Source organism: Candida jiufengensis (genome assembly GCF_024610255.1).
Source record: "Candida jiufengensis strain CBS 10846 chromosome Unknown scaffold12, whole genome shotgun sequence".
NCBI lineage: Eukaryota > Fungi > Ascomycota > Pichiomycetes > Serinales > Debaryomycetaceae > Lodderomyces > Lodderomyces jiufengensis.
The window spans coordinates 17469-29621 of NW_026261568.1; the positions used below are offsets into that span (position 1 = coordinate 17469).

Here is a 12153-nt window from a genome sequence, read left to right on the forward strand (position 1 = left end):
TGACATTGTTTAAATTGTTTTATAATTTTATCTAAATAGTAAGTAAATTTTATTAAAGTTAATTTACATAAGCAAAGTGTATTAGTCATCTTGTTAGGTTCTTTATTTCTGTTATACCTATGGCTAATTTTTTAAAAATTCAAGTACCATATTTGAATTCAACTCTATAGAGGCCGAAACTCCGATCTATTTTCTTGTACGTCACAAGACTATTAACTACTTCAAGAGTAATAATAATTTTAGGGGTTACTTTTCACAATCAACCTAAATATTTTAATATTAATTTATACATTCTATTGAAGAATAAGCTTTTATAACTTCGTACGTTTCATTCTCCTCAAAAGAGTTCAATGTAAGAAAAAATTTGAAACATCAAGTTCAGGCAAATTATGCATAAATTGTTAATTAATTTACCGTTACTCCATTTATTACGAAGGCAAATTAGAAAACAGACAGTGAAATTATATGCAATTAAAAGTGGCTCATGTTTACTATCTCAGTACCACTAGCTTTACTTTGATTCATTTGAAACAGTATCTTTTTCATCATGAATAGTCTCTAATTTGAAATCATGAAGCTCAATTCTTTACAGTGGTAGTAATAGTAGTTGTAAATTAATAAATAAAATAAATAATAAATTTGTCTGTCATAAAATATATTTAGTGTAATATTAATAAATAAATTTATTTAGTTAAGTATTAAATTTATCGCACTTATAATAATATATACTAATATTATAACATACTTAATTATACTTTTACAACCAATATTACTTTACAACCAAATAACTTTTATTAGTTATATATTATAAAAGTCTTTTATGATTAGAGAACAATCTTTGATCAATGATTGTATCATTTGCCATTATCAGTTAAGTTAATATAATACAAGTTATATTTACAACATATTGATAGATTAATATTTAGTTATAACAACTGATAAAAGAATTTCCAGGTATCCTTATAATTATTCATATCATTTATTCAAATTAATTGTTCAAAGTTTAACGACTATTATTACTCAAAAGTACAAAGATTCAACTAATTATTAAAAAATTACAGTTTAAAAGTATAAAAAGTACGGGGTTTGTAACTTGGGTATGTCAGATATATCATATTTGATTGTATATAATGCTCATGGTGGTGGATCAATTAAAATTCCTAAACCAGTTAGATTTCAAAATTTAAATGAATTTAAAATATATTTACTGCAATCTTTTACAATTGATAATATTGATAATATATTTTTATTAAGTTCTTTTGGAATTAAAATTAATTATACTTTAATAAATGAATTAAATGAAATATTTTTGTATGATAAAAGATTATTTGTTAGTGATGTTGATCAAAATCTACTAAATTCATATATTATTCAATCTTTTACAAATAACGAACAAAATAATGAAATACAACAACCTAAAAATTCACCTATAAATGGTAATTGGAAAATAGCTGATCTGAGTATACCCATTCAAATTAAATTATATCAAGCATGGGCATCAAATTTGAATAGAGACTGTAACATTTTGGAGAAAAGATGCTTAAATTTAATACCGCAAATCAATACAATTTTTAAATCATTGAATACATTATTTCAATTTGCTTCAAATTTTACAAATGAAGCTGAAAAAAATTTCAATAACCATTACAACTATATTAAATTAATTCACTATAAAACTTTGCATAAATCTTGGAGTAATGGTTTCAAGAATTTACAACAGCTTCCTGATATAAAGATCAAAGATAAAAAAATTAAATTAGTTAATCTTTTAAATTATGAAGAATTATCAAAATCAGCAGCATATGTAACGAAGAACTTACCATTAGTATTAAATAAATTTACCGACTTAAAAAAAATATCAAAGGAAATTAATGATGATAGACTAGCCGTTGATAATTTAATTGAGACTTCAAGAAATTCATCTATATCACAATTTAAAAATATTGATATCAAGGAGTTAATGAAAAAGCTACGAGATTTGTTCCAAAAGGTATCTGATGATTTCAATTCTCAAACTCAAGTATCAACTAAATTGAAACAGGCATTTGAAACCCACAAATCTACTATAGCTAATGAAATTAAAGAAAATGCAGATAAATTATTCAAGTATTACTCCAATTTAAATTCATTCAGAGATAAAATCACTCAAGAAAGTCCCCAAATATTCAACACTATAGCCACTTTGCAAATGAAAACGGTCAATTTGAAAACAGATCTAAGAAAATTGACCGAAGATTCAGGAGATAATATACCAAATGATATCAATTTTAAAACAATAGCAGAAATTAAAAAGTCAGAAGATTTTTTATCATTGACAATAGATTTACCATTACTATTTGGTTTTGAATTAATTGAAAAAAGAAGACAATTTGAATGGTACGACTTTTATACAAAAGGTTTAGTTAATAATATTGGTGAGCAAATTTCAAATATAAGTAATCATGAAAGAGCATTTAGGGAAATTTGGAATAAAAAGTTTGGAGTATTTTTAAATTATATTCAGAAAGATAATTTTATTGGAACTTTACCAAATGTTGACATAAGTTTAGTTAGTAAAACCGATTCGAAAAATAACAATTTCTTAATCCTAAAAGGCATTGATATTGAAAGAGATGATATTTTAAATTATATTTCATTATTGGAATCTTCCACTAGTGTTTCAAAATCTTTCCCTGAATTACTACATAAGAATTTTCAGGATTTGAAGAAGTCTACAAATAATATGAAAAGAGTTACTAAAGTTGTTTCTTCGTTGGGAACTCTTACTGTAATGAATGACAGTAAAGTAGAAGAACTGGGCAGTATTGAAAAAGGAGGAGAAGATTTAGATGTTGATTTAAATGTAATTAAGGGTTTAAAATCAAGAATAAGAAAACTCGAAAGTTTATTACATCAGCAACAATACAAAAATATTACTAATTGGCCTGTAATTAGAAATGGTTCCTATGGTGAAAATAGAATGAGTATGTTGATAGACTCAAAACAAGTAGCATCGCAACCACCACAACCAACTTCACAACCTTCATCAGCATCAATCGTAAGGCTGGATCCTACGAAATTGTTGCACAAAAGAACTTCATCAAGAGAAAGTATAACATCTTTAAATCAACAAGGCAATCAATCACAAACACTCGATTCGTCAAGTATTGACAAACATCTTGATAATATTAAATTGAAAAGAACTAATACTGATTTGGTTACTCAAAATGATAGTTTACTCAAACAACATCAATCCAAGGATTTAATAATCGCACAATTAAAACAACAAATTGAAACAATGCAATTGGAGCATTCACAAGAAGTTTCGGAGTTGAACTCCAAAATCAGTTTGACAGAAGAAGAATTTAGATTATTCAAAGTCGAAAATAAATTGGAGCATAAAGAATTTGAAAGTTTACGAAATAAACTTGAAGGTAAAGATCAAACAATTCAAGAATTAAACAGTAGAGTCAAAACGTTTGAGGAATTACAAAATAATCATTCAAGTGAATTATCAAGTCTCAGTGAGACATTGACTGTTATAAGAAGTGAACTAAATGATGCTACTAAGATGAAGAATGATTTGTTATCCAATATGTCATCCAAAGAATCAGAATTTTCTCAAGAGAGAAATAACCTCAATAATGAAATCAAAGAACTCAAGCAGAAATTGGAAGGAGTTAGTGAAGATTATGAAAACTTAATGGAATTAACTCAAGTTAAACAAACTAAACATGATTTATTGATAAATGATTTGAATAATGTAATTCTTAATTTAATGAATGATATCAAATTATTGGTTCAAAAATTGTTTGATGGCTTTTCAGATTCATGTTATATTTTGGAGTCGATGGGACTATTATTGGTTGAAGAAGATAATATTTTCAAAATTAAAAGAGTTAAAGGTTTAAAATCCAAAAAACCGGCTAATCAAGATGACGATGTTTCAATGGTGTCAGCAGATGCTCCAGCTTCAAAAGTTATTAGTGAGATTGAAGACAAATTAACTTGGGTTAATGAAATACCAGAAATGAAATCATTACTACCAGATAGTGCATCATCAGAAGAAGGAATTGAGCATGTTGATAAATACAAGGATCAATCAGAAAAATTATTTGAAATTTTTAACAAATTATTCAAATTTGAGTCTAATAGTTTATCAAGTTTTGAAATTTTTATAAAATCTATCGACTTTAAAGAAAACATTCAGTTAGCCGATGAAAATTCAACAAATTATAAATTTTTCATAAATGCAATTTCCAAAAGGTTTAAAGATGTTGAAGCATTTGCTAAAAGACAAACAAAAGATAATAAATTAAAAGATCAAGAAATAAAAAAAATGACATCAAGAAATAAGAACAAAATTTCAATTCATTCATTTAAAGAAAACGATTTATTATTATTCTTACCAACAAGAATTGATAGACCCAAAACTGTAAATAATAAAGAGAATAACAACAATACAGATGTTATTGAAATAGAAACAAGATTACAACCATGGGCTGCTTTTAATGTCGGTGCTCCTCATTATTTTTTGAAAGACACAACAAATTTAATTGAAGATTTGAAACTTAATGGAAAAGAATGGTTTATTGGAAGAGTTCGTGAAATTGCTGAAAATAAAGTCACTGAAGAGAATTTTAATTCTCAAGATTTAAATCCGTTTCAATTGAGTATTGGAATTACCTGGTATTTAGTTGATGCAATCGAAGAAAAATAGTACAAATCAAAATTAAGTAATTTAATTAGTAAATAAATATTCTTTTGTATATAATCTGTTAAGGTTAAGGGTTATTTCTCATCATTTATTCTGGTACATTATTAAATAAATAACTAACACTTTCACCATTATGTAATCTTCTAATAGCTTCAGCTAAAGTTGGAGCAATATCGATCATTTCTAATCTATCACATAATTTTAATTTTTCTTGTATAGGTAAAGAATTTGTACATATAATTTTATCGATTCTTGAATTATTAATTTTTTCAATTGCATTACCTGATAATATAGCATGTGTAATTATACAAACAACTTTTTTAGCACCATTATCTAGTAATACATCTGCTGCTTTACATAATGTACCACAAGTATCTGCCATATCATCAACTAGTATACATATTTTATTATCAACATCCCCCACTAAAACCATTCTTGAAATTTCATTAGCTTTTTGTCTTTCTTTGTGGATTAAAGCAAATTGAATATCCAATTTATCAGCTAATGATGCTACTCTTTTTGCACCACCAGCATCGGGACTTACCATTATTATTTCTTCTTTATTATAATGTTCTCGTATATATCTTAAAACACTCGGTTCAGCATATAAATTATCAACTGGTACTCTGAAAAATCCTTGAATTTGTGATGCATGTAAATCCATTGTTATTATATGATTACAGCCAGCTACTTGTAATAGATTAGCTATTAATTTTGCAGTTATTGGAGCTCTAGATTTATCTTTTTTATCTTGTCTTGCATATGGAAAATTTGGAATAACAGCAGTAATTCTTCTTGCACTTGCAATTCTACAAGCATTTATAATAAATAATAGTTCCATTAAAAAATCATTTATATTATCTTCTCCACATCCTGTTTGTATTATATATACATCTTCATCTCTTACTGATTCTCCAACTGCAACTGCTGTTTCAGTATTTGTATATTGAAATGCTCCTATTTTGGCAATCTTTATACCTAATTTTGACGCTATTTTTTCACAAAGTTCTATATGTGAGTTTCCTGCTATCAATTTTATCGCATTTGGTTGTCTTCCATGCATTGTTTGTTGTAGTTGTGATTGATGTAGATGTAGCTGATCAAATTGTAATTAGTTGAAAGATGGAGTGGTTATTTCAATTTTGTGTTTTAAAAATTTGGAAAACGATGCGTTTCATAATTGAATTAGCTTAGGAGAGATATCAGTAAAAACTTGCAAGAAATACTTCAAAGTTGCAAGAGAAGCAAATTTGAAATTCACAAAAGACATTTTGTTACTACAATGGGTATTATTTATTTATTATTATTATTACTATATTAAAAATTATAAAGATCTAAAGAATTGAATATTTGAATTATGATTATTATTGTTATTTTTGAAAACGTGAAATATTTGTAGTAGAATTGAAATGATAGTTTTTTTTATGCTAAATATCTGAATTATGAATGATTGAATCATCTTGAGCTATGGTTATGGAATTTTATTACTCCTTTTTTTATATTTTATTTTAATTTGCCAGCAAATTATCTATCTAAGACTATCATTTAAACCAACAATTTCTCCCATTAAATTTAAGTATTCTTGAATGAAAGAGTTGAAAACCCACCAATTTCCAAAACTATTTTCTGAATTATTATCGCTGGACTTATTTGATAATCTACTTATAGAAGAACCCCCTTTATTATTTCCTTCATCTTGTTCTGCATTATAGTTTTTTGATTGATTTGAACTTTGTTGTTGTTGTTGATTTAAAAAAATATATTTTAAAATATCATTTAATATATATGTCATATAATTATTGAAAATTATTATTGGATATTTAGTCTTGAAATGCATTGACAATAATTTTTCATCAATTAATTGAAATAATGAATTTAATCTCGAATATTCTAATGGAGTTAATACTGAGGTGGTAGTTGTTGCTGCACTTGAAGAATCAGTTGTTGGTTTTGGTTTACTAAACAACGTTGATGATGAAGTCGATGTTGCATTAGTTGGATTCATTAAAGTTTCAGTTGATGAAGAAGAATGTAAATGATCTAAATGAATATCTAAACTTGGATTATTCAAAATTGAAGGTGATGATGTATTTGTTGGATTAATATTGTAATCATAATAATTTTTGCTAGTATTGATATTAGAAGGATAATTATTTGAATTTAAAAAGTTTAATAAATCATTTTTGAAGAAATCGTCCACAATATTAATTTCTTCAGTTATAAAATTCATTGAGATTGGAGATTTTATTTCATTATTAATTAAAGGATCATAATTAAAACCAATTAATGTATAAATTAAATCATTTGATAATATATCTTTTTGAAAATTAAAATTTAAATCATTTATGGGGGTAATATTGAAAAAAAATTGATTTGAACTATCATCAGTATGAGGAATACTTGTTTCCATTTTTATTGCTGTTTGATTAGCTGAAGATGAAGATGTCGATGAATAAGTTTTTAAAAAATTTTCAATATCTTTTGACATCAATACTTTTGTGGATTTGTTATTCAATAATTTTATAAATGTTATCAATAAATCATTTAAATTCATCATTTTTTTCAATATGATTAAAAAAATAGTTGAATTAGTTACTGGAAATTGATCGGAATCCACAATCTTTAATTCGTTATTCAAGTTATTGATTAAATGTAATAGATTTATTCTTAAATTTTTTAATAAATTTAGATCTGATGATGGTTTGATTAGTAAAAAATGAGGTAATAATTCCAAAATTATAATTAAATACAAATGCAAATCAATGTTTTTAATTTTATTGTAAGTAGTAGTCAGTAATGGCTTAATAAATGAACTAATGAAATTATTTAACAAACTTGTTTTATTCAGCAAATTTGTATTTGTTAATAAGAACAGATTAATTAAATCTTGATTTATTTGTTGACATTGACTATAACTATTTTTTAGTAACGATGAAAACCAATTATCATCTCGATGAAGATTTTGAAGGATTGTAAAATTTGAAACATCTGGATACATTAATGAAGGTTTGATAAATGATAATCTTGGTGATAAGATTGGATTGGTTTTTTCATCATCATCTACAATTGCTGATTCATCTTGTTCTTGTTGAGTGGGAGGAACTTCAAATGGTTCAAGGATATTAGAAAGTTTAATTTTCAGTTTCGATGAACTTCTACGATGATGATGATGATGATGGTGGTGGCCCTTTTTAGGAGTTGTGGATGTAGATTCGACCACTGAAGGTCTTTGTTGAGTCATGAAAGGGTTAGTTCCATTTTCACTATCAAATAATTCAATTAACTCAGGAATGTCATGATCTTCACATAATCTTTTAAATGTGTCATCTATAATATGTTCATTCCAAATAACACCAAGATAATTATATTTTGATTCACCTCTGCTACCTAATCTTTTGATTAATAAATTAGGATATACCAATTTGATCAATTTACCTAATTTCGATTGACCTAAGATCAATTTTTGTTGTTCATTTGTCGTATTTGATGAACTTGGATAAGTTGCAATCAATTTTTGACAAATAATAAAATAAGTTTTATATAATGATAATCTTGGTATTGTATAATCTTGAGGATCTTCATCATTAGTTAAAGGTAATTGAATCATCATATCATGTAAGATTTTAATAGCTAAAAACGTTCTTAATAATTCATGATAATTAATATTACCAAATTTATTTTCCTTATCTTCATGATCTGGAAAATATTCTAATAATAAATTTGGATCTTTAAAAGTATTTAATAATTCATCAACTATGTTTATAAATGCAGATGATCCTTGTGGTGTTATTGGAGTTCTATCCATTTTTTGTGCAAAATTGAAATTACTAACAAACGGTTTATTATCTTCATCATTATATAACAAATTATAAAAATCATCTAATGGGAAGGGCATGTTAATTTTATAGATTGCCGATAGTAAATAAACATTAATATTTGAGCCATCAACGTGAACTAATTCAGAAAGTAATGCTTCAAGGATTGAAGGTTGTTGTGATTGTTGTTGAGGTAATGATTGATCTCTGTTTCTATTAGGATCAGGAGAGTTATTACCTGATGGATTACCCAAAGTAAATAATGTTAAATGAGATGAAATTGATAAATTATTTTTATTATGACTAACTGGTTGTCTAGAAGTAGATGTAGATGCAGATGCTGAAGGATTAGATGCAATATTTGAAGATGCTAAATTTGAATATTGTTGTGGAGTACCAGACCTTAAATATCCAGATGATGTATATAAATTTTGAACTTTATTACCACCAGTGGAATAAAATGTGTTGCTAAAAGAAGGTTGATAAGGATTATTAGTTGTGTTATCAGGTTGATAAAAATTAGATTGTGACTGTGAAACTTGAGAATTGAAATTAAAAGGTCCAGAGACTGGTGGGGTAGTAATATTGCTAGGAATAGATCCAGAAAAACTTGATTGTGGTGGTGCATATGAAGAAGGATGATGTTGATAATAAGAAGGTTGTGCAATTTGAGGAAAAGGTTGATATTGTTGGTGTTGTGAAAAAGATTGACCAGAATCTTGATAAGTAGAACCTTGTTGATAATAAATTGAACTTGGTGGAGTAGATGATGATATTGGATTACTAGAAGTTTCAAATGCAGCAGTTGCACCACGCTTTAATGAGCTAATCTGTGATTTAACTTCTTGTGGTTGAGATTCACGTGGTGGATGTAATTTTTGTTGAGTTCTGGTTGGATATGATGGAAATACATCTTCATTTATTGTATGCAGTTGTTGTAATTGATCTACTGAAGGTAATAATGATGTTTGTTGAGATTCAGGTTGTTCTTGCTGTGGTTGTTGTTGATGATACGAAGGTGTAGAATATTGACTTGTTTCAGGTTTAGTTTGAGGTTGATTAAAATAAAAATTAGGATTCAGTACTGATGATTTTTGTCGCTTATGACTTCGGTGGGGAGGATTTGACATATTTTATTTCTCGAATACATGAAATATTTTTATAAGAATGTATGCTAATAATTATTTGTGAATTGTGGATATATGATTTAGATGGAATGCAAATGGACTGAAATCTAAGTACTTGATTTAAATCAAAGCTTCAGTTTCTTTATCTGTATAATATTGATATAAATATTGGAATTGTGAGGTTTATTTCAATTGTTAAATAACCTAGTTATACTAATGAATAAAGAGTTTTAAAATCTGATATTTGAATTTAATCTAACAATAGGGTAGTAAGTTAATGCAATAATGATAACAAAAAAAAATGACATAAGAATTAAATATTGAAAATGATATTGAATAAAATAAACAAAAAAAAATGACAAAATTATATATGAATGAAAGAATGAACTAATAATAATGATAATAAAAAAAGGAATAAAATGAAATATGCAATTAATGAAGTAATGAAACAAGTCTTAAAAGTTAAATGATAAAATGAAAATCGTAAAATTTAATTTAATTTTTTAAAATTGATCGATTTTTCTCTTAAATTTTTTCTTTCTTTTTTACTTTTTGTTTTTGTTTTTTTTTTATCTTTATTTATTTTTAAACGATAATAAAAAAAATTAAAATATTTTTGACACACAAATTAATTAAACAATATTCTTCTGATACTTTAATAGTATTATATGACTAGGATAAACTCTATGTTGAATTCTTTTATATATTTATCAATTTGATTCAAGTAAATTAGTTTTGTCAATGTTGATTTAATGCCAGCGTGGTTTAAATTTATTTATTTATTGATCCAAAAAGAAATTAAAAATCAAAACAAAAAAAATATAAAAATAGTTAGTTAACTATGACACTAAAAATAATATTTGATTTTGAAGTAAATAATACGCGAAGTTATCTTGATGATTTTGGAAATAATATAATTGACTATTCAAAAGAATTAAGTTGTGAATTATAGTTGAAGTTGTTGAAATCTTAAAATGATAATTGATATTGAATACTCAAAAAATTATACAAATTTCCTCATGAATATTATTAAAATAATAAAATTGAAAGGATATTTATATAAAAAAATAAATTCAAATTTTCAGGAACTAAAAATAAAATAAATTTAAAAATAAAAAAATAAATTATTTTTTTAAAAACAATCAAAAAAATTTGATTTTGTGTAAAACAACAATCAAAAAATAAAATTTAATTCAAATAAATATTTCTTCTCTTGATCTAATGGGGGTAAAAATGTAATGATATCAGTAAAGTTTTTTGTATTGAATTTTTTTTTTAATTTTCTATGAAAAATATTTAACGTTTGACTAATAGATAACGAAATTCTTGATAACCATGTTTCATTAAATAAATGCGGTTGTCAAGTAGTTCTATTGATGCATTAAATTGAGAAGATCTTTCGATAAAATTAAAATTGTTGTACTTATAAAAATATATTTTTTTAAGGTACTTTTAATCCATCATACTTATTATCTTAGTAATATTATTTTAGTATGTAAAATTTATTACTTTATTTGTCCCTCGAGATTTTGTGTAAATTATATTTTGTGACACTTTTGATACTTGATTTCATTCTCATTCATTATCATAAAAGTAGTTGTTCATCCAATACTTTTTGAAGACTTGGAACTAGTCATCAGTTTTTCTTTTAACTGTTGGAATGTCATCAAAACTTGGATATTTGATAATAAAAAATTTCGTTGGGAAATGACTATTTGAACTTGTTCGCTAAAGTAAATGGTTACCAACTAAAAAAAATAATTTGAACCAAGTAAATAAGTAAGGACCAAGATGAAACAAATCTTCTTAAAATGCCTTCTTCATTATCCTAATAGTAAATTCACTTTCCAAATTCGATTTTTCAAATCAAAACTTGTGAGAAATGAGAATGAATAATATTATGATAAATTGCAAATAAATTTCTTAAGACTAATAAAATTTAATATTCTTATAATAATTTTCCAGTCCAAAAATAGTAAATTCACATGAATCTAGTTCACAAAATTAAAATTAATATAATAAAACTGTAGATCAACAGACCTAATGCTTGTATTTTAACCCACTACAAGTTTTGTGTAATTGTGGTAAATTTAAATAAATCTTTTCTGAAACATATTATTTTTGTACAATAACAATAAGGAAATATTTATCCATGAATCATTAACTTACAACCGCATGATTCTTAAGAAAATTTAAACAACAAAAAACCATAATTATTTTGTGATTTTCAATAACCGATCTAATCTATCCTAATCTTTTATGTTTCATTTATCAAACTATAAAGCTTAACTTAACTTGCTTGTATTGATTCTTTGTAAACCCTAAAATTGACGTTGATGTATATAAACGTACAACAATTATCCAACTTTGAAAATATAAATTTAACTTGTAACGAAAATGTCAATCTATCAAAGTTTTGCCTTTATTAATTTCAATTGATCCGATTTTACGACTAATTACGTTGTTGTAAAGTACTATTCATTAGGCAAATTTTGAAAAAATAATTATTAATGCA

At 25.3% G+C, this 12153-nt stretch overlaps 3 protein-coding genes across 3 annotated transcripts; 1 reads left to right on the plus strand and 2 right to left on the minus strand. All coding sequences in view use genetic code 12, as the record gives it.

Annotated features, from left to right (window-relative positions):
• Window positions 1-1099: 1099 nt before the first annotated feature.
• Window positions 1100-4699, plus strand: KGF54_005340 (autophagy protein; the record flags this gene model as incomplete). Its single annotated transcript, XM_051766128.1, has 1 exon — window positions 1100-4699. The coding sequence occupies one exon, from the start codon at window positions 1100-1102 to the stop codon at window positions 4697-4699; it is 3600 nt and encodes a 1199-aa protein (XP_051617548.1).
• An 85-nt stretch (window positions 4700-4784) lies between these two features.
• On the minus strand, window positions 4785-5759 carry KGF54_005341 (ribose phosphate diphosphokinase subunit; the record flags this gene model as incomplete). The annotated part of the gene is made up of 1 exon (XM_051766129.1): window positions 4785-5759. The coding sequence occupies one exon, from the start codon at window positions 5757-5759 to the stop codon at window positions 4785-4787; it is 975 nt and encodes a 324-aa protein (XP_051617549.1).
• A 465-nt stretch (window positions 5760-6224) lies between these two features.
• On the minus strand, window positions 6225-9641 carry RFX2 (Rfx2p; the record flags this gene model as incomplete). Its single annotated transcript, XM_051766130.1, has 1 exon — window positions 6225-9641. The coding sequence occupies one exon, from the start codon at window positions 9639-9641 to the stop codon at window positions 6225-6227; it is 3417 nt and encodes a 1138-aa protein (XP_051617550.1).
• Window positions 9642-12153: the final 2512 nt, after the last annotated feature.